This window comes from Engystomops pustulosus, chromosome 6, assembly GCF_040894005.1.
Source record: "Engystomops pustulosus chromosome 6, aEngPut4.maternal, whole genome shotgun sequence".
NCBI lineage: Eukaryota > Metazoa > Chordata > Amphibia > Anura > Leptodactylidae > Engystomops > Engystomops pustulosus.
Window position 1 is genome coordinate 69,151,372 of NC_092416.1, and position 22,862 is coordinate 69,174,233.

Consider the following 22,862-nt stretch of genomic DNA (forward strand, 5'->3'; position numbering starts at 1 on the left):
AACCTCCGTACTAATTTTTTTCAAGAGATTACTGCCAAAAAGTGTTTCAAGATGAGAATTCCAGATGAGATTGGAAGTGTGGGTTACGCTGATGTTGCCCCCTATTAAAGGGGTATTCCTACGCAGACAAGTTTCTTTAATAAACTCCGGATGACAAAATAACACATTCTCCAATTTACTGTTATTAACAAAAATACAGCATTTCACTGATGTAATTCCAACCTGTCTCTATCAGTCCTGGTGTTTACAATTTCAGTTTCCCGGGGATCCCACTGTAAATCTTTTGATTTTTATGGTCGGGCAGGATAGATTCTCTTCATGATTTGCTTCTGCTGTCTGCTCCATGCAGTGTAAACTCTGCCCTTCCCCCTCCATTACAAGAGGAGCTCACACATAGACACACGCAGACACTTCTTGCCAGCAAGCAGCGTGCAAAGACCCCCTCTGCAAGCTACAGATAAGATCTTTATGCAGGGTAAGGAGGCATGTAGCAGAGCTGACAGTGTTTGCTGTAGCTGAGTTAGCAGAGTGTCATTGTGTGTTATATCCATATATCTCATTATCTCTTATCTGTCTCATCTCTTTTTTTCTATCTATCAGATGCTAGCAGAATATTCAGAAGCTAAATGAAAGTGTAGATAAACCTGTACCCTGATCTAAGCGCTTTGTCAGCACACATCATCTTATAGCACAGAGGAATCGTGAAGTGCCTGCTTAGAGAGTCCCTGCTCACACTATGGAATTTTACACTGACCATCAATGAGTGATAGGAGCTAAAACAGTAAAATTGTAAAGTACTGATGGCTTTCCACTTTCCTAAGTCACATCATAGCTTCTATCTCTGCCTTTCTTCTCATGCTCTCTCTGGCTTCATCTTTATCTTCTCCCCATTCTAAGCACAGACTTCCAACTCCTGCTCCCCTCAATTTCCAATCTCCTCTTGGTTAAAACTGCTCGCCTTCTACTCCTGGATAGTCAGAACTACCTATATGCTGTCATCCTGGCCGGTAAAGAGAGCTAGAAGTGCAAGGACTATGTAAATGGACATAAAAAAGAGAAGAAATGTTGTTCAATGTCATATAACCAAATGCAGAGAAGGTGTCAGGACAATTTGGAAACAGAAAGTTACCTGGCATAATTGCTCGCTTGGGAAATAATCATTGTGGCCGGGAAACCCCTTAAATTGTCCTATAGATTAGTGTCCTCAATGGATTACTCCAAAAGCACACTTCAAAAAAAAGTGTAAGAGTGAACTCAAGAGTTACCGTACAATAAAGTATATAAGAAAAACTCTAAACAAACCTCCAAAATAATTTTGGTGCAGAATATTAGAATAATAAGAAAAGTACAAGAAATGCTGTCCAAAATTTACAAAAAACCTTGAGGCCCATGTCACATTTACCTGAAACCACCTGAAAAATAAATTTCAGCCATCATGTATGCCAGAACAGGTAATCGTGATGATGGTGAAGGATGAGAGCTGTGGGCGATGTACCATAGAGGTTATATCACTTACTTGCCATAAAAGTTTCTGTGTATTCGCACAGAAAGTTAGTACTTTGGGTATAAAAAACTTTTAACAAACCATTCCAGATTTGTTATGTGACTCCAGATGTTAAAGACAAAGGAAGTGTTACTTTTCTAAAGATCACACATTATGGCGCAGGTCTTATTTATACTAGTTGGAATTGGCGCTGGTGAAAGTGATTGTTATTAAATTCAAGGGTTCAACTGCTTGTGCTGTAACTTTAGTAAAAATAAGTTTCTCTATAATTGTGACTTGAATTGTTACTCATCATATTTTATCATTAATCACTGGAGAAATTTGGGTAATTCCAGTAGGTTAACATTTTGACACAACAGCAATTTGTTAATCATATTCTTGTGATCTGAAATAGATGGCTCTATGCCGCAGTTACTGTTATGGAAAGTACAGCAGGTTGATGTGTGAATTGATCAGCTAATAAGGATTTTCTATGTTTTTTATAACATGTTTACATATAATTCATAACTGATAAGTTCTTACATCATTTTGTAGATTTGAGATAAAAACAGTAATTATGCTTAAAAGACACTGACAAGTACACAACATGTATTTTGCACATATGTGTACATGCACCAATAGCCTATCCTTGACATAGACAAAATGTACAGACTGTATGTATAGGCCATTTATGCTCCACTCATGTACCGAGGGCATGCATCACTTGCAGTATGTCAGAGTACGCTCCAATCATTTATTATATTTCTTCTGCCTATTTCTGACACTTGATCAAATTGACTTGGCAGATTTTACCTGATTTCTATGGATGCAATTTTTTTCTGGACTTTGATGCAGCGCTTTTATTTGTTCAACATGGTTGGAAAACAGCCATAATAATAATAATAATAATAATAATAATAATAATAATAATAACAATTTTTATAGCGCCATCATCTTCCACAGCGCTTTACAAATCCTAGGGGACGTATACAAATAATTTACTACATTACAGAATACAAACAGTCATTCAGATTATCAGACATGTGGTTACAAAGGGGTAGATTTGGCATTTTGGGGCCAAATCTACCCCTAAGCAAGATTATATCTGTGGGGTTTCCCTAATGCACAGTCCTCTGTAATAGCTTTACGCTTAATAGATTTTTATTGGAGTTATTCATATTTTCACAAATGCAAGAAATAAAAAACAAGAAAAGAAAAATCTAATATAAACAAGGGTTATAAGGATTGTTTTATTTGTATATCCATCCTGTGCTTTCACGTTTGGCTTCAGTAGAGATTTGTACAACTGGTCCCCAAAACTAGGATTATAGGATGCAGGTATTATTGGCGCCATACAGACCCTAATACAAGATCATTGACTGTAAACACAAAGGTTTCACATTGCATAAATTGAAGTTCTAATCCTCCTTCTTCTCACTATTGTACATTGTTCTTGTTCTTTGATTCATGCCATACATATGTAAAAGATACATTTTTAAAAGCAAAAACACCTCAGATATAAACAAGACACGCATCCTTGGCAGTATTCAGCTGTGACACGCATGCAAAGCAGAAAACTGGGATGCACAGATTGTGCCGGGAGGGTTGCGCTGATGCTCTGTGTTTCCTCATTACCAAAGACTGACATCTCTTTAGCGCTGCTGCCCGGCAGCCTCGTCTCTCCACTTGTTGGGCTCAAAACAATGAAGTGTTACGTTGTAGCACAGACATGACTCCCTTGTTTAAAATAATTTAGCCATTGTGCAGACCTATTGTTATAGCATCTTAAGCAAAGACTAAAGGAAGCAAGTCCATGGATGAGCACCTACAGATTAGCTTTAATGCTTAAGGATGGACAAATGTGACTCAAAGGATAATGATTTTCTTGGCAGAAATCTCAGGTTGCAGAGCTCTTCTGAGCTGCTCATATCCTGCTAGGATTAGCGCGATCTTGTCAAAGTGTTGATTTGCATCGGTGTAGATAACACAGATGGAGGAATTGGAGAGGCAGCTTGCAACAGTCATGTTACCTGTTACAGAAAATGCATATTCCTAGCATTCATGGAGTAGATTCTATTTCTGTAGTGCGTTCCAGGACTATGATATGGACAACCCATTCTTAGGAACAGAAAAACTACATTGCAAAAAAAGTTTATCTACTAGAAATACTATGTGCAGACACCGCCTGCCTCCTCCAGAAAACCACTCTACCACTTCACTACATGTCTTACAATCACAGAGGAAAGTGATAGTACTCGGAAACTATAGATTTGCCAGCGGAATCACCGGCAGAATTCTGCCCCTCCCCTTCCTTTCCAGGGCTCTGCATCTGCGGTCCTGGCTGTTGGCACACTTGTGTTTTCTTATGTATCTCAGTCTGAGGTTTTTGGGGGGGTTTTTTTGGAATGGTGTGAGTTTGCAGATTTACATTTTTAATGACTTTTTAGGCACATTTAAAACATGTATGGAAGTAATTTCTTTCTATGGTTTACATCCATGGCTTCCTTGCCATAGTAGGTACTAAGGGTAGATTCTGCGCAAAAATCAAAGGTTTTATACAAATGTCATAAATACGTCCCAGTCCTCACTCCTGTAAGATGTCCAATAGGGTGACTCCACTGCCTAGAACGATTCACTCCTTTGTCCAAAATCCACAGTGGTTCCTAAAGCCAATTGGACAGACACATCCAGTATTGAGTTAATAAAAGAACTTATTTTATCTATGTACAAAAGCATCCATAAATGCGCTTAACATGTCGAATCATATGTCGAACGCCAAACACCTCGCCTCTTCCAGCTGCATCTGGGGCAATGTGTTGTTATCTCAAAAGATATTCCGTACGTTCATCAATTTATCACAGTGTTGTATTTCCAAATTAGAGATAAAACATAGTTCTAGCATTTATAGTTTGTTTATCCTAAAGAATACACCTGATATGTTCAGTTGATGTATAATAGCATGGCATGACTTTGATACATAAAAAAAAAATTCTTTGATAAAAAAAATAAATGATAAATGAACTATATATCCAAGAACTGTGTTTTATCTGTAAATTGGAAATACAATACTGTGTGTAATATTATGTCATAAGTTAATACACGCATGAAATATCATTTAAGATTGTAGAAATAAAGAAGAAAGCATTGTGTACGGAAATAGGCCAACACCATGCCCTGGAAGAACCGAAACCTAGGTCGTGCGTGATGTTTAGCGTTCAACATTGATACACAATTGATTTTGTGCATACTTTTATGTGAGCAGATAAAATAAATATGTTTTATTAACCCAATACTCGTAGGATCTTTTCTATGTGTCTGTCCAAATGGCTTAAGGCACACCTTTGATCACCCTATCGGACCTTGATCACAAAGGGGATCTTTGAGTGACTCTTCCTTTGCTCCTGACTGTATACTGGAGTGGTGAGAAGTACTACCTTCGGAAGCACATCCTACACGAGTTTAAAGGAGTGGGCACTGGGACGTATTAAATGTCTCTGATTTGCTCAAAAATAAGGGGTGAAGAAGGCATTAGGAACACTACAACAGACACACACAAACACCAGCAATCTTTTTACCCCTGGCGTAGGCACAAATACTCCCAAAAAGGAGCAAAAATTAAAGATACACGTCCTCTATGCCTGGAAAACAAAAGGATTTCTGTAGTTAGTGGAATATTATTGTGCTAAGAGTCATTATATAGCAATCTGATATTGAAAGTGTTTACCAAGAATAAACCATAACAAATGTTTGGATTACTGATTCCTGGTACCCCCATGATCCTGAATAAAGGTCATGTATATCAGATGGTTGTCTTACTGACTCCTGGTACCTCCATGCTCCTGGCTATAGGTAATCTATATCAGATGGTGGGCTTACTGACTCCTGGTACCTCAATGCTCCTGGCTATAGGTAATCTATATCAGATGGTGGGCTTACTGACTCCTGGTACCTCCATGCTCCTGGCTATAGGTAATCTATATCAGATGGTGGGCTTACTGACTCCTGGTACCTCTATGCTCCTGGGTATAGGTAATCTATATCAGATGGTGGGCTTACTGACTCCTGGTACCTCCATGCTCCTGGCTATAGGTAATCTATATCAGATGGTGGGCTTACTGACTCCTGGTACCTCTATGCTCCTGGGTATAGGTAATCTATATCAGATTGATGGCTTACTGACTCCTGCTACCTCTATTATCCTAAGTATATGTCATCTATATCAGATGGGTAGCTTACTGACTCCTTGTACCCCCATGATCCTGGGTATAGGCCATGTATATCAGATGGATGGCTTACTGACTCCTGGTACCCCCATTATCCCAAGTATAGGTCATCTATATCAGAGGGGTGGCTTACTGACTCCTGGTACCTCCGTGCTCCTGGGTATAGGTAATCTATATCAGATGGATGGCTTACTGACTCCTGGTACCCCCATTATCCTAAGTATAGGTCATCTATATCAGATGGGTGGCTTACTGACTCCTTGTACCCCCATAATCCTGGGTATAGGTCATGTATATCAGATGGATGGGTTACTGACTCCTGGTACCCCCATTAACCTGGGTATAGGCCATGTATATCATATGGAGGGCTTACTGACTCCTGGTACCTCCGTACTCCTTGGTATAGGTCATGTATATCAGATGGATGGGTTACTGACTCCTGGTACCCCCATTAACCTGGGTATAGGCCATGTATATCATATGGAGGGCTTACTGACTCCTGGTACCTCCGTACTCCTGGGTATAGGTCATGTATATCAGATGGATGGGTTACTGACTCCTGGTACCCCCATTATCCTGGGAATAGGCCATGTATATCATATGGAGGGCTTACTGACTCCTGGTACGTCCATAGTCCTAAGTATAGGTCATCTATATCAGATGGTTGGCTTACTAACTAATGGTACTTCCATTATTCTAAAGATAGGCATCAATATAAGATGGTTCGCTTACTGACTACTTGTCTCCTCATGATCCTAAGAATAGGCAATCAATCCCAGATGGCTGCTTACTGACTGCTGTTACTCCAATTATTCTAAAGACAGACCATCAATATCAGATGTTTGCCCTAAAGACTGGTGGTATCCCCATGATCCTACATATTTTCAGAATAAACCTTGGAAGGCTTTATGTACTTACTCTATTTTTTATAAACAATGCATTTAAAAGCAGCAGCCTTGCAAATAATCCTGAATAAATGATTTAATAAAATTGTGTGTACATAGCTCCTATGCAGACCAAAGTGGTTAAAGACTACAAAGCCTTTGTAGAACGATTAGTTGTATGTTACACCACATTTTTTGTTACATTTTTAGAAGAAAGGTCAAAGAAAGCTAGGCCTTATAACACACAGAGCGCTCAGGAGCTCAGATCTGAGGGTGTCACATTGTAAATGTTTGTTTTCATTAATCCATTGTTTAGGTGTATAAGATTCCTTACGGTAACTACACCTGGAAGCTGACAGCTTGTATGTCCACCATAGGGCTGCAGACAGAAATCTGTCCCAAGAAATGGATGATCACATCCTCAGGTTGCGACACACGGAGAGGATGGAAATTTGACTTCAGTTTCTATGCTGCAGATAAGGAGCAGTCCTATGCAAGGTAACATTAAATCTGCTAAAATATAGATCGCTGTCATTATAAAAGATGATGGTCATGGATACCATTTACAGTTTATGGGTATAATCTATTAGTATAATCTATTAATCTAAGTGTATTTTCAATTTCGTAATGATGTTTTTCAAATATCATACATGATCCACCCTTTAAAAAAAATACATAATGTTGCCCATATCATGTTGCTCATCTTATAATTTCCATAGTTAAGGCAATTTTTCAGTTTTGATGCTATTTGACAAACATTTTGCCCAAAAGCAGTGAATTGGGGAGTCAAACTTCTTCCTCTTTGCCCTACAGATGAGTCAATCATAAGATGCTCTCACTTTCCATGATGCTTTGTTTTCTCATGAAGTAACTTGACAGCAAATTGAATTGCAGAGATCTGCATAGTCTCTACATACAGGATCTATAAAGTGATTAGCCGGACAACTTTCTTACATGGAGAAGCATCAAATAAGTAGTAGTAACCAACAGGGAAACAGGTACATGAAGTGTATAGTCTGTGCTTTGTGAGCAACAAGGGTTAACAGTTTCCCTGCTGTGAAGATAGTGATAGGTGAGCAATCTTGTGTAAACAAGCTACAGTTTCACAGACATACTATAAGCAGCACAGGCACAGGAGACAGTCTAAACTGAGGAGGATAGCAAAGATACTGCTGGGCATAGAAAATGAAAGCATTAGTTAAAGTCGCCTTATATCACAAGTGCTACAGATTTTTGAAGGAAGAATAAAAGATATAAGGGCAGGAGTTGTCCAAATGAGTTAGCTCCTTTGAGAACCTATTAAAGGTTGTTTACTGTGCCTATAAATGAGAGGGGCTGTTCTAATGTATATGATGTTTTTGCTGTCTCTTTGCTGTAGGCTTCCAAGTAGAATATTCAATGTTGTATTGATAAAACATTCATGGACACTTTGCAGCATTTGACATTACAAAGTAGGCAGCCTGAGTCTGCAGTCATTACAGTTTTGATAGAGCTGCTTGGAATATGTTAACATCTGTGATTTCATTTACATTTTTAAAAAATCCTGGGTTCCTTGTTTATCTGCTTGATGCCTGTTATACAATAAACCAAATTTTAATGTGCTGCAAAATTAAAGGAATCTGTGCTCTCAAAGCTTAATTTCATTTACCCCAGTAGTGAATCTGGTGAATGTAACGTAGGGCTAGAAAACTGATCTCATATCTATATCTCGCTCTGGAGGACTTGTCCTATGCTGTTCCCATCTTGGGACTGCCATTGCACCTTAAGTTGGTCCAACAAAGTATTGGGGGATGAGGGGCTGAATTCATATGCATGCCATACTTTTCTGATATTAGTTCATATACCTGCTACTTTGTTTCTTTCTTTCAAATAAAATACCAATAAAATACATTTTAGCTTATGACTATAAATTTTAAAAATGAGCAAAAGTTCAAAGGTTGTGAGTACTGTTGCAACCCACTGTTTATAACTAATACTGTTCACATTAAACATTGGGGCTAAACCAACAATTTATGACCAAACATGTTGTAACTCTATTTCGTAGACTGTAAGCTCTTGTGAGCAGGACCCTCACTCCTATTGATCCATATGAATATTTGCACTCTGTAATGTAATATTATATTTGTATATGATTTGTAAAGTGCTGTGGAATTTGATGGTGCAGTGTACATATAGATTATTATTATTATTATTATTATTGAGAATCAATTGATAGAGTGATGTTGTGTTAGTATGTATTATTGTTGTGTCCTTTACTTAAAGAGGCTTTTCTATTTCAACAAGTAATGGATATTGTTTGAACAATGAAAAGTTATACAAATTTCCAATATACTTTCTGTATCAATTCCTTATAGTTTTGTAGATCTCTGCTTGCTGTCCTTCTATAGAGAGCTTTATTTTTTTTTTTCCAGTAGACAGAAATCTGACCATGGTCACACAGGTGCACAGCTTGTTATATCACACGGCTCTGATTACTCTCTGTGATATAACGAGGCGTGCACCTGTGTGACCATGGTCAGATATCCACAGAAGGACAGCAAGCAGATATCTAGAAAACCATGAGGAATTCATACATAAAGTATATCGGAAAATTGTATTATTATTCGTCATACAAACAATATTATTAATTTACTGATGTGAGGATACTCCTTTAATTAATATAGAAGGGATCTATTTTCTTTTTTATGGTCTTATACTTTGATTCATTCTCTCTGTTTTTACCACTCTTCACAGAAAACTTTATTTTACATTGGTGCATAAAAACCCCACCCATGGCAGAGTCTGTGCTTCTGCCTCTGGATGTCTCGGATCAGGGTCAGATGTATCAAACAGGGGCATATTCTATGTACCCAGTGAGAAAGGTAAGTCTAGGCTCTATGCAGGTGATTGTTTATTATATGTTGCATATATCACAGTTGTGGATATTATCCAGATTATGTGTACCTGCCCCCACAGAATAGGGGGATAACAATTGGATTGGTGTTTTTTCCACTGATAACAATCATATTGGTCCGGATCATACTAATTATCGGAATGGCAGTTAAGCATGCATGCTGCCGCTCCATTAAGTACTATGGCAACATCAGAAACTGACAAGCACAGAACTCAGGTTTCTCCAGCATTCATTGCCTAAGAGATTACTAGAGATAATCAATTGCTATGCTTTGTAACTTTTGGCACTCCCGTAACATTGAATGGAGCAGCAGGACACATGTTTGACCTAGCTCTCCATAAATAAGTGAGAACGTGTAACCGGTTTTGTGGTTGGTGGGGGTCATAGAGTAGTCAGACTAATCACATTATTATCTCCTATTCAAAAGGTTCTCCTATTCACAATAAAATTTGGTTTTAAGATGGAAAAAGTGGAGAAAGAAATGAGTTTTTAAGTACTTTTGCTCGTGAGCTTCACTGATCTTTGGAGGAAGGATAGCAGGGAAAACCTAGGTAATGCCCTGCCAGGATTTGGCTTCTGATTGAAATTATCAAAACTTTAAAGTACGCCTCACCTTTAAACAAACTTTGCATAATTTGGTGATACAGTAAATGTACATGATAACTAACAATGCTTATGGTCATTAACTTTTTGTTGACGTGTTATTTTGTATCATGACTCAGAACAGTCTGTATCTCTAGTTTACAGTCCTGTCTATGCTGCTGGGTGGAGATCTAGCTCCTGTGACCTCCTGCTTACCTTCCTTTTGTATAGAATCTCTATGTAATCTGACACCTCAATGAGCTTCTGTACATCTTGTTAGCAACATGGAATTCAGCTGAGATTTAACTGTGAAAATCAGAGTAGAAAGATAGAAGAATGATAAGAACAAAGAAAGTGGAGAAAAACTTGCAATAGTAGAAAATGGAACTCACCCCTTAGTATTTTCTTCCTTAAAGCGCTTCTTGCAGCTCCAAGAAAAGGGGTGAGTGCCATTCTCTTTGTCTACTATTGCAAGTCTTATTGGATTCTACTATAATGAGTAGAGTACAACCACGGAAATCCCCAGTCTCCATGTGATGAACTTTTGTGTTTTGGCCACTAAAATCCAGAGTCATTAAGCAGTACCGTCAATGTTTTTCCTTTCTATAACTGTAAGTGAGGAAAGAAGTACTTTCTCTGATACTAAAACATGAGAAAGTATCTTATATTATCTTATACAGGCGGTCCCCTACTTAAGAACACTCGACTTACATACGACCCCTAGTTACAAACGGACCATATTGGTAATTTATTGTCCTTTAGTCCTAGGTTACAATGATCAGCTGTAATAGATATCAAAGGTATCTGTAATGAAGCTTTAGTGTTAATCCTGATTCTTATGACAACCCAACATTTTTAAAATCCAATTGTCACAGAGACCAAAAAAGTTCTGGCTGGGATTACAATGATAAAATATACAGTTCCGACTTACATACAAACTCAACTTAAGAACAAACCTACAGACCCTATCTTGTATGTAACCCGGGGACTGCCTGTATTATTATATTTTTAATTATCTTTATTTATTTTCATTATATAGTGGAAAAATAACGTTTCGGGCTTCAGACTGCTGTTAATAATTCTTTAAACCTATTACTTTTGGTGCCCTGCTGGATCACATTTTACTGCATTTTACCCCATAACCTGCCTCACCCCCTTTTTTAATGAAAATAACCAGAATACTGGTGATTTTTGGTTAGTATAAAGAGAGTTATCAATAGGGGGCATTCTGATATATAAATGGGAGGATGGAGGAGAGAACATAAGCTGGAAAGAGCGATAAGGACGCGCGTTAGTGTACGGTAAATGTGTAGGGTCTTACACTGCGAAAGGAGAGCAGCAGCACGGTGACATCTCTATTTTGGCATTGTATTTCTTGATCTTTTACACATATTGACGTGTAGTATTGGGGAAAAACAGGCAAATTATGGAGAAAAAACTACTTTCATCCTGACACTGTAGCGGTAGAGTCTATAAAGATGACATAAACTTCCATATGATGATTTTCCCATCCCTTGGTGAGAGCTTAGTACATGTACATCAGCGCAGATGACGGCACTAGGCAGCTGTTAAGTGTATTACAATTGTATGTTATCTTACTTTCCCTTTGTGTGCCGCAGCTCACCAATTGACTTAATATAATCAACACGTGAGCCTCCTTCACAATGCTGAACAGTGAGCATAAGGGCCGTTCAGACACAGATGTGCTTTTATTACAAGACTAAAGCAAATTCATACAGCAGCTAATTAAGAACCAAAAGCTATGTCTCATCGCATTAACGACAATGGGAATCAGCAGTTGTGTGCGCAGCCTCGGCCAAAAATAATATTCTTAAAGTGATCAAATGTAATACACTGGAATAAAACCTGATTGTTCCTGAGCTCTTGGTATGCACTTGATAGAGAAGCAGTTTATGCCTCTAAGCTGCTCTTCTGAGAGTAATTGGGGACAAAAAGTTGAAGCCATAGACATAGTAGAGACTACAGCATCCTCTATTTATCCAGTCTGATATGTTCCTGTAGTCTCATCTTCCCTTCTTCACCTTATGTCAACTGGATTAGTAACCCAGGAAGAAACTTAATTTCAAAGAAGGCCGCAGCTAGTTTTATCCAATTTTTTTTACTATGGTTTTACTACAATTCTGTGCCAAATAGTTCCTTAAAGATCACCAGAATAACATCAGTGGAGTTCCTGTGCCTGAACGTTGGCTAGATGCTGTGACTCCTGCCTCTACCTTCATAGAGTATCTATTTAATATGATAGCAAGATGAAATTCAGCAGAGCAAAATCAGATAAGAAAGAAAGGAGGATCTAGAGCCAAAGTAAGGGGAGATAGACGCACTTGCTCTCTGTTAAGATATATTACCATTTTTCATGTACTATTATGCCAAGATTGTTGAGAAGCTAATGATTGTGAAAATTTACCTGACTTATGGACAAAAAGTATGTGTGTTATTGTTATTTTAGGTGCTCCAAAGAAACTGTCTCCAACACTGAACTTTAATCCTTGTTTGAACACGGCCTGTGGAAAGCCTGCAGTGCGCCCTCTTGTGGACACTGGGGCAATGGTATTTGTAGTCTTTGGAATTCGAGGAGTGAATCGGACCAGAGTTCCAGATAATCATGTGCTTGGAGAACTGGTAGGAGCTTTGCTCTTTGAAATATACATTTACTCTGTTCTCTAAATGCCTGGAATAATTTGTGGTGTGACATCATATAAAGGAAAACCCTAGTTCTTTAAACTTGAAATTTGTGGTACCATTAATGAAGTCTCTTCAGACTGTAGTCATATCTACAAACTGATGTATAAATAAAAACTGAATAGAGAATGAGACTAAAAAGCTAAGATACACATGGAGAACCATGGCCTCCTTTCAGTTTGGGAATTGGGGGATTTGCGGAAACTTTCCAATAATTGTAGTCTGCAAAAATTTGATATCCAGAAAAAAGGATTGACAGTCTAGAGGAGCCAATGACTAGGCACACTCCCACAATAGCCAAAAATTCACAAAGTCACCGATGTCAGTAGAATGCGAACAGTAATCCAGCAGCCAGGCAGGTATGAAGACAAAATTGTGAATAAAAAAGTTGAAGTTTATTTCATCCTTTAAAAATATTAAAACGGTACCATGGTGAAAAAAACTGACGCGTTTCGAACTAAATATAGTTCTTAATCATAGTCTATGATTAAGAACTATATTTAGTTCGAAACGCGTCAGTTTTTTTCACCATGGTACCGTTTTAATATTTTTAAAGGATGAAATAAACTTCAACTTTTTTATTCACAATTTTGTCTTCATACCTGCCTGGCTGCTGGATTACCGTTCGCATTCTTCCTACAAGCACTGATCCGGCTCAGTTTCATCCGTGCACCGGCGATCTACATATGACTGCACACAGTGGGTGAGCTGAAAAAACCTCCCTATTTCTTTTCTTCACCGATGTCAGTGCTCTTCTCTATAATAAGTCCTTAAAAATTAATATCAATAAACATTGTCTCACCAACTCCTTTCGGGTTAAAAATTTCCTAGGATTTTCTGCTCCTCTCTCCGTTCCCCTCCACTGGATCTCACCGTGTCCCCCGCCTCACTCTTGTTTCCGAGTTTAACTGACAATCCTATGCTGGGAATTTATGGATAGATAGTGCAGATCACCAGGGTAAAGGGTAAGCATTATATATTACTATTAGTTTATTCCATATACTCACAAAAGCATCAATAAAAACACACATATCAAAAACTTTCGCCTCCTCAGGCTTCTTCCGGGGCATCCTTGCGAAACCTAGGTCGGGCGAGGTGTTTGACGTCTTTTAAAGTTTTGTGATACACACGTTTTTATTGATGCTTTTGTGAGTATATGGAATAAACTAATACTTACCCTTTACCCTGGTGATCTGTACTATCTATCCATAAATTCCCAGCATAGGATCGTCAGTGAACCTCGGACACGAGAGTGAGACGGGGCCACGGAGAAATCCAGTGAAGGGGAGAGAGGAGCAGAAAATCCTAGGGTATCTTCCATTTTTAACTAGAAAGGAGTTGGTGAGACTGTTCATTGATATTAATTTTTAAGGACTTATTATGGGGTAGAGTAGAGCACTGAAATTTGTGACTTTCCAATAATTATCTGCCATAATCTTTCTCCTGTCTTGTTTTTGTCTTTTTCTGAAAGGGCAGGGTGATCTACGATGACAACTTTGACCTCTTTAAAGAAATAGGTAATCTGTGCTTACTGTGCAAGGAGATAGCCAGTAATGAAGAATTGGTGAAGCCAGGTGGGGCTCAGTGTCTTCCATCAGGTAAGTGAACGATATCAACAGTAATCTTATCAGACAGCTTTAGTGCTGAAGTTAGGCTGAATTAATTATGGTGAAGCTTTCATCCCAGGTTTATACACTTGCCATGTTACAGTCTGTTATAAAGGAACATGTAGACTTAGCATGCAGTTCTTCAAATGTTACTTTAATATAAATCCCTGATGGGACCCCTTTCCAGCAGATATGCAGACGTTCATACTATGAAATAGGTCCCTTTCTATAATATTCTATAAAATGAATATGGGTTTGCTGAGGATGCATTAATGAGGAAACATTCTGAGTGAAGATATGATGATATAATTTTCTTGTGTGATGCCACCTTGTTTCATTGTATCCCAAAATAATTTGTTTCCCCAGGTTACAGTATATCCTCCTTTCTTCAGATGTTGCACCCAGAATGCAAGAACATCCCAGAGCCAAATCTTCTCCCAGGACAGCTTTCCCATGGGGCTGTGGGTGTAAAAGATGGGAAGGTCCAGTGGATCTCCATGGCATTTGAATCTGTAAGAACTTGACACCTAAATACAGTCCTATGGTTTTACAGTCTTATGTTATTTAAAGAAAAAAATGATTTTTAATGAACATTTTGATGGCTGATTTGCATCCATGTGGCATTCGTTTTTCATGAATTGTCAAAGCTTATATTCTATAAGTGAACCATGAAAGGTAGGATAGGACCACAGAGGAAATGAAATAAGTAGTAGAAACCAGCTGTAAGAGAGTGGCTTGGGGCAAAAGGGAAGGACAGACAGAATAGTGAGCCCTAAACTGAGCCCCCCAAAGCTGTCATCTGCCTACTTGCCTCCAGTATCCTAGTTGATGTGGAACAACCACTAAGCCACAGTGTAGACACTGTAGTTCATCTTAAAGGGAGGAGTTTTAAAGCTGGGACATATCTAACATTCAGCTACAAAGTCACTAACCTCCTGTGAGGGCCACCAATAAGTCCTACCCACAAGACACTTAGCGTCAGCAATACTGGGGTTTTTCTGGTAGCACAGAACTATGAATCCAGGCGAAGATTGAAGGGTACAGACAATCTATCAGTACAGGTGCCGGGACCAAGAAATTGCAATAAAAGTAGCAAGGCCATTATCAATGGTAGCAAGCACACAATTATTTCAGGGGAACTCTCAGATATATTGGTCTGAGCATAATCTAGCATAGCCCTATGCACTACATGAGATGAACTAAGATTCCGCTTTTATGGAGAAATATCAGGCTCACAGTTTTGAGGCCTATGCAGGGTTACCGACAGTGCAGACTCCATGTCTAAAACATTAACACAATTCAAAATATACTTAGGCAATGCTTTGTCCACAATCTGAAGGTTGGAAACAAGCAGGAAAGTTCAAGGATAGGAACACTTTAGCCCAGTGATGGCGAACCTTTTGGAGATAGAGTGCCCAAACTTCAACCAAAACCCACTTACCATATTTTTTTTTTAGGCCAGTGCGCCTTATATATGAACTTATACAGAAATGTACTACAGACAAGATGTACTGTACATTTACCAGTGTTTAATAGCTCCAACCCCAGAAATTTCCTGCACCTTCTCACACAGTATACAGGGTCCCTAGCTCCTGAAGTGCCCTGGCACCACAACTAACATTGTGCCCATCATGCCCTCCCCTAGAATGGAGAGACCGGAGCTGCCATAGTGCCGACCACAAGGCAATCATCATCATCAGTAAACAATCCCCCATACCTGACAGCCCTGTAACAGGGGAAAGAGAAGGAGCCACAGGGAACCCCACAGGAATAACACCCTGGCTGAGGAGGGAAGGAGAAGGGGCAGAGGGAGACCGCTTAACCCCTGCTGCATCACCCTGCATTAACCCCCAGCAGCCCATACCTCTGAGATCAGAGCTCTCTGACACGCTGAAGACAAGTTTCCCGGGAAGTGTAGCTGGCTTGAACTGTGCACCTGCTGGTCATTTGTCACCCATGCCATAGGTTCGCCATCACTGCTTTAGCCCCTATTCAAGTAACTTCCTAGAACCCCAATCAAAGACATGCAGCGCTAAACATGGGAGACCCAACTGACATCAGAGAACAAATGATTCCAGACAAAAAAAACTCCATTTGTGGAGTCAACCTGCATGGAAACCTGAGGAGACTTAAAATAAACTTTACCCCTCATTTAAGGTGCAGAATCTGCTCCAGTAACTAGGTATGGCGGATCCAGTTTAACCAACTTCAGACCTAAAGCCGAAACAAATGCAGATTCAGAAGAATTGGTGGCAGATCCAGATCTATCAGGGTCTGTCCAGACACACACTTATTTTAGTACTCAAGGTGATTGGCAAAAGAATATCTCAGGATCAGGCAAAGAGGGAGTCTAAATGGCCTCCTCAATAATAACTCAGACACTGTAGATTTACAGACAATGACCTGCGTCCAGTAGGACAGGACTGAATAAATGACTGGAGTTGCCACAATAGAAACACAGAGGGGGGATTTATAAACACAGTTGCGCCATAATTCTGGCTTTTAGACCTTTTTAGGCACTTTCCCGACTTGACAGATGGGCGTGGCTTCACTGGAAATGGGTGTGGTTTGTGGGAAATCATCCATGCGCCCAAAGTTCTGCCGCACATTTTAGACCAACTAAAAGTAGGAACCAACAGCCTTATACTGCACCAGAATTCATCATCACAGTGATAAATCTGGCGCAGCAAAGACTAGTGTTTTCCAGCAAGAAACTTGCGGAACCAGAGACACATTGTTAAATCCCCCCCCCCCCCTCAGAATGTTCCTCTTACACAGATCTCTGCGTTTCTGCGTTTATGAGGTGTCATAACTCCTACTTCAATCTGCATAGGCTCATCCACTTCTATTCGCATGGGTTCTACAGTATTTTTCAGGGTCTCTAGACAGTGGACAAAGGCAGAGAAGAAGGAACAGGTAAGGCAGACTGACGTTCACACTTACATTCTCTATAACGTTTGTCTGCCACTTTGACTGCCAAAGACATGGTCTGTTCTAAGGTCTTAGGTGCGGGATGCCACACTAAGAGATTTTTAATAGAATCTGGCAAGCCCATTATAAATTGGCATCTTAAAGCCCTATCGATTGAACTCAGAGCAATAATCTTCTGCAGCATGTTTTCCCTGGCGTAAAGTAGTTAATTGACGTTCAGCAAAACTGGTTTTGTTAGGTTCCTCATATAACAATCCCAAACCTGAAAAAAAGATCTACTGAGGACATCTCTGGAGCATCAGGGGCTAGAGCTAAAGGCCATTTCTGAGGGCTACCACGCGGGAGTAACATGATGATGCCTACCCTCGGCATCATTACCAGATGACTGGGGCCTAAGGTGAAAATATAGCCTGCAACTCTCCCTTAAGAAAAAACAAGTTTTCTGTCTTCAGCAAAGGGTAGTTTAACCTTAGGCCCATACACAAAGTGACCTGATATCTAAGGAAAGGCGCTGTTACTGGTGCTGCACATTTTCACTCAGATTCTAAACCAGACTCTAAACTAAACCGGACAATGATTCCTAAACTGAGTCCCCGAAAGCTGTCATCTGCCTACTTGCCTCCAGTATCAACCATGAGAACAGTCCCACCCTAAGCCACAGTGCAGACACAAAACAAAATTTACAAACAAACAACACAGAAAGTGATGTCAGGGGTTTGGGCCACACCGGAGATAGCATATACAGAACATATTCAGGAGAGTCCAAGAGGGATAGTCGAAGGTACAATAGCTGAGATCAATAAACTAGAAAGCAATAGAACAGGCAAAAAGCACAGGTGAGTTACAATGCTGAGATATAATAATATAACCAGACGGGTATAATAGAACTGGGCAGGTATATAAAGCAGCATTGTGAAACAGCTGTCCATCAGACCAGTAACCTTTGCAGGACAGAGATGAAGTGTAGAGAGTAGGTTGTGGCTCAATCAATCCAAACACAGAAGAACCTTAGCCACAGTTCACACACAGGAAACAAACAGAAATTAACATCACTTATCAGAGGAATATCTTGGCACAGACGTTACACCAGAATTGAAATAATAACAGGACATGTATAGTCTATGTAAGCACTAAGGGTTAATAACTTTCCTTCTTTCTGTGTAAGTAGTGTCAGAGAACATGAGATGGGTATGAGAGGAGTGTATGACACAGCTTGAGGTGCAGAGAGAAACAGACAAAGTTATGCAGTAGGGACTGATATGGAAGAGGGGAGCTCTTCCACCTCCCTATTCTTAGCAGGAGAGCAGCATCACATTACCTACCTCTGCTTCCAGAGTGAGCAGGAATTAGGAGCCCCTCTATCTGTGAAACCATTCTGTATCTATTGTGTAAAAAGTCTATGGACTCACATAGATAATAAGCATAGACAGGTGAGATAAGAATCATAGGCTTCTACTAAACTCTATTAAACTGTATTAAGGGGCCATCCATACCAATAATTTAATGAATGTTCACCCAATGTATTCCTGAACTATTTAAGAAATGTATGAAAATCAATATAGCATCCATCTACAACTGACCACGAGCACAAACCTGCCTTCTCCAAGCATTGGTGGCAAACATATGCATCTTCATGGCTACATAACTGATGCAACATTGAAGAGTCTAGTAAAGATGGGTAATACATTTATGGGCAATATGTACATACCATAGAACTTGCTTTCAAGCCCATGATGTTCCCATATCCTTTCTAGCGGGAACTTCTGAAGAAACTCACTTTCAGGAAGAAATGGTGTTGGGGATGTGGGAAAGATCATAAAACAGGGTCCAAATTTCCCTTTGCTGAGGGCCCTCTTTTATGGATTCTGTTTTGGTGAGAGTCTGTACTGCTTGCAGGCTGTCTGCTCCAACTCAGGACAAGCTGACCAGTAGATTTCCAGAATCGCGGGAGCAACTCAAAACTACTTGTGCTTTTGCCTTATTCATCTCTTTATGATTTCATGAGAATCTGCAGAACCCATGTAACAGGCATAGAACAGTACATGCTCGCACTATATATAATATACATATATATATATTGATATATCAATATATACATTGATACAAGTTCCAGATGAAAAACAAGATGTGTGCTTAATGCATTTTCCATGTTTCCATGCAGACAACCTACAAGGGTAAATCCTCCTTTCAGACATACAAAGACTATTTGAAATGGGAATCTTTCCTACAACAACAACTGCGCCATCTCCCCCCAGACTCAGCGCTGAAACATGGGTTCCAGACATGCGAGCACTGGAAACAGATTTTCATGGAGATCATAGGCAAGTCATTACCTCCGATTGTAGAATATTTATCCCATTATGTGACTCTACAATTGTGATATGTGACAAAGGATAGAATCCTTCATTCAGATGATTGTCAAAAATGCCCACCAATATATATTAATAGCCTAAGAGTTCCCTGGGACATAGCTTGGAGACGCTGGCAGTTTCCAGGCCACAGAAATGAGAGGGAATGGTTAAATTAAATTCAGACCAAGGGAAAAAAAACCTAACTGTGCCTCTAAGGGTAACCATACACCATATTTATCCTAAAGTCACCTTGATATTTTCACTTCTTATATTATCTGGCAGATGCGAGACTATGACGCTATATACATTCTTGTGATGCATACAGTGTTTGCAGAATATAGGAGGAAAAATATTGTAATAAGCTGCACTAGTAGTGGATTTGGGGGTGATTCCTATTGGCAATATTTGAGTAAATAAAAGTACGGGATTGGGACAGAGGGGCGCACAATATGCATTGCACCATGTACATGTGTTTTCTAGGAGCTAACGTTGCATTATAATGTTGCATTGCACTAGAAAATACATCTATAATTAAGATCTAAAATAAATGTAATCCTAGAAGTTAGTGGAGTCTCTATATATCTCGTTTAACCCTTTCTTCCATCTTCCAGGCGTGCAGAGTGCTTTATATGGTCTCATCCTTTCTCTCGTCATCTGCGTGACTGCTGTGGCTATCTTCACTACACATGTCCTGCTCCTCATCCCAGTATTGCTCACCATATTCGGTATGAACCATGATTACAGTTGAATAGCCATTGTATATAATAGGCCTTGGCCCATCCTCTTAATGATTATAATAAACCTTGTATCTAGCAATTGTCCTGCTTCTATTCCGATATTGTGCTGTTTCTCTTACCGTCAGTGTTTCATGGTCTATTACAACCTGATCTGCGGATACAACAAGGAATACAGTGGCATTGGGTCTGTTTAGCAGTCACTGGAGCAGCACATCATATTCATTAGGAATATTGTTACTGCTCCAATGTCTGCAAACAGGTATGAGATGAAAGGAGAAATGAGGGAGTTATAAAACTGTTTTACATTGGCTTATTTAAAGATGAAGCATTTATTGTAAAGTGCTGTATGGTTAATATTTATTGTGAATATTAACCACAGGATCCCTCATTGCTATATTTATAGATTATTTTGTGAATTAAAGGACATCTACTTTGTTAAAGAGGTTGTCCTGGATAAAATATATTAGTGTCCTTAGCTATTGTAAAAAAACGAAATAACTAATAATTACCTCTCTCCTGCGGGGCCCTGTGTCACCACTGGGTGTAGGTATACAGAGGCTCAGCAATGCCTATAGACTATGGCCTCATGCATATGAACTTTGCTTTTGGACATGTGCTAGGGGTTTAAGTGGCTAGAACACACTACCTTTCATTACTATAGACACCTGGCCGTGGTTTCCATTGCCCCATGTATGAGCCGACTGCCTGAGCCGCAGAGTCATACAGCTTTTAAATATAAACCAGAATCACACAGATGTGTAGTGTTCATCACAAAGACATAACTAGACGTTTTATTTCCCATGTTGTAGGTGTTGTCTGTCTAGTGGTGACAATCATGTACTGGTTGGGATGGGAGATGGGAGCTGTGGAGGCCATTTCCTTATCAATACTTGTTGGATCTTCGGTGGACTATTGTGTTCATTTGGTGGAAGGATATCTTTTGGCAGGAGAAAATCTTCCTCTTCATCTCATGGAGGTAAATAAATTTACCAAAACAAAACCCCTACTGTCTCTAACTCTTTTAAAGCAGCCTAAACACCCATTGACACTACCAAAAAGATAAAAAAGAGCATATAACGCTAAAACGGTCAAAGTTTGTTGAGTACACTTTAAAAATAGAACATATAAACAAAGTAGGTGGTTACAGGGCATGGAACACGTAGGTGCTGGGCAGAAAATACAGATATAAAGCTATAAAATAGGTGACATTCATAAAGTGCATAGTGCATAGCCAAAAAATATAGTACATAGTAAAGCAAACATTGTTGCATAAAGATGGCAATACATCAGACACACACAATGCGCGTTCAGGATAAAGTGACAGGTATACCTGATGGTGGGTTGTAGTACGGCACAGGGGATAATAAGCTGCCCGGCACCTCGCCGACGCGTGTTTCATCCGGAGAGGACTTTGTCAAGACGCTGTCTTGCCTATGTGCACTCGTAAATTTCAGCCCAAATTGTTTCTATAGGTTTTGTGTAAACCTCAATTTCAACAAAACCAATAGACTGTGTGAAGAATTATAAGAACTTTTGTTTCAGTGTGAAATAAGCTGCATCTAGAGGAGTCTGTTTGTAGCTTATTTCCATCTCTGTATTGAAAATACTTGCATTTTCAACTGAGTGTACAGAAAGCTTAGGAGTGCCTTGATATACACCAACATATAAGAAACCAACACCAGAGGTCCAATGTACTGTTAAAATACAATAAATGTCCATTTATTGTATGGACAGCTTTTTGGATAACAGGATACGGAACTGCAATGGGGTCAAGCTTTGCCCCAGTCATTTAATACCCATTCTTATCTGCTTAATGTACATAAAATGGCAGAGCTGATGCAATTGATGTATATGATGTATATAATATATTATAGCACATGTTACATTAACTATATTAAGCAGAATACACTTGCAATCATATTTTAGGCAGAAAACCATGCCAAGTCTAGACTAAATTTCCATACAATGGGCCATCATACAGGATCATGTATATATATATATATATATATATATATATATATATATATATATATATATATATATATATGTTAGATTGCTGCAACAAAATAAGGAAGTAAAAGAAAATAAGAAAGTGAAAACTTAATGCACACACTGTTACATTTTTGTTAAATTCTATTAATCAGAGTCTGCATGTATTTATTATCCTTCAGCTATTCAAACCGAGCTAATATCTCAGATTCCATTATGTGGCTTCATACACACGGAAAGACCTCCAGCCAACTTCTAGAAATCCTATTTATTCTCATATCTTAGAGCCTGACTGCCATCCTGCAGCTTCAGACTTTCAGCAGATCAAAGCCTCAGTGTGAGCTGGTCTCACTCATTATACCGAATGTTCTGGAAATTTACATTCCTGTCATTCGTTGTAAATGGGTTGAGATTGTAATGTCTATCACAGCATTACATATCATTAGTGTCCAACTCAAAACCAGGGCATTAAATTTATTCAT

General features: G+C 39.2%; 1 protein-coding gene across 2 annotated transcripts in view; it reads left to right on the top strand.

Annotated features, from left to right (window-relative positions):
- DISP3 (dispatched RND transporter family member 3) overlaps positions 1 to 22,862 on the top strand; it is a 129,709-nt gene that overhangs the window by 103,366 nt on the left and 3,481 nt on the right. The window contains exons 13-20 of one of the 2 annotated variants that reach the window (XM_072156420.1): positions 6,907 to 7,088; positions 9,324 to 9,451; positions 12,533 to 12,705; positions 14,237 to 14,363; positions 14,739 to 14,884; positions 19,465 to 19,624; positions 20,266 to 20,379; positions 21,201 to 21,367. In XM_072156420.1, the coding sequence (XP_072012521.1) occupies positions 6,907 to 7,088; positions 9,324 to 9,451; positions 12,533 to 12,705; positions 14,237 to 14,363; positions 14,739 to 14,884; positions 19,465 to 19,624; positions 20,266 to 20,379; positions 21,201 to 21,367 (1,197 nt within the window). Of the gene's footprint in view, positions 1 to 6,906; positions 7,089 to 9,323; positions 9,452 to 12,532; positions 12,706 to 14,236; positions 14,364 to 14,738; positions 14,885 to 19,464; positions 19,625 to 20,265; positions 20,380 to 21,200; positions 21,368 to 22,862 lie in introns of those variants that run through there. The other variant, XR_011856488.1, reaches the window with a different exon arrangement.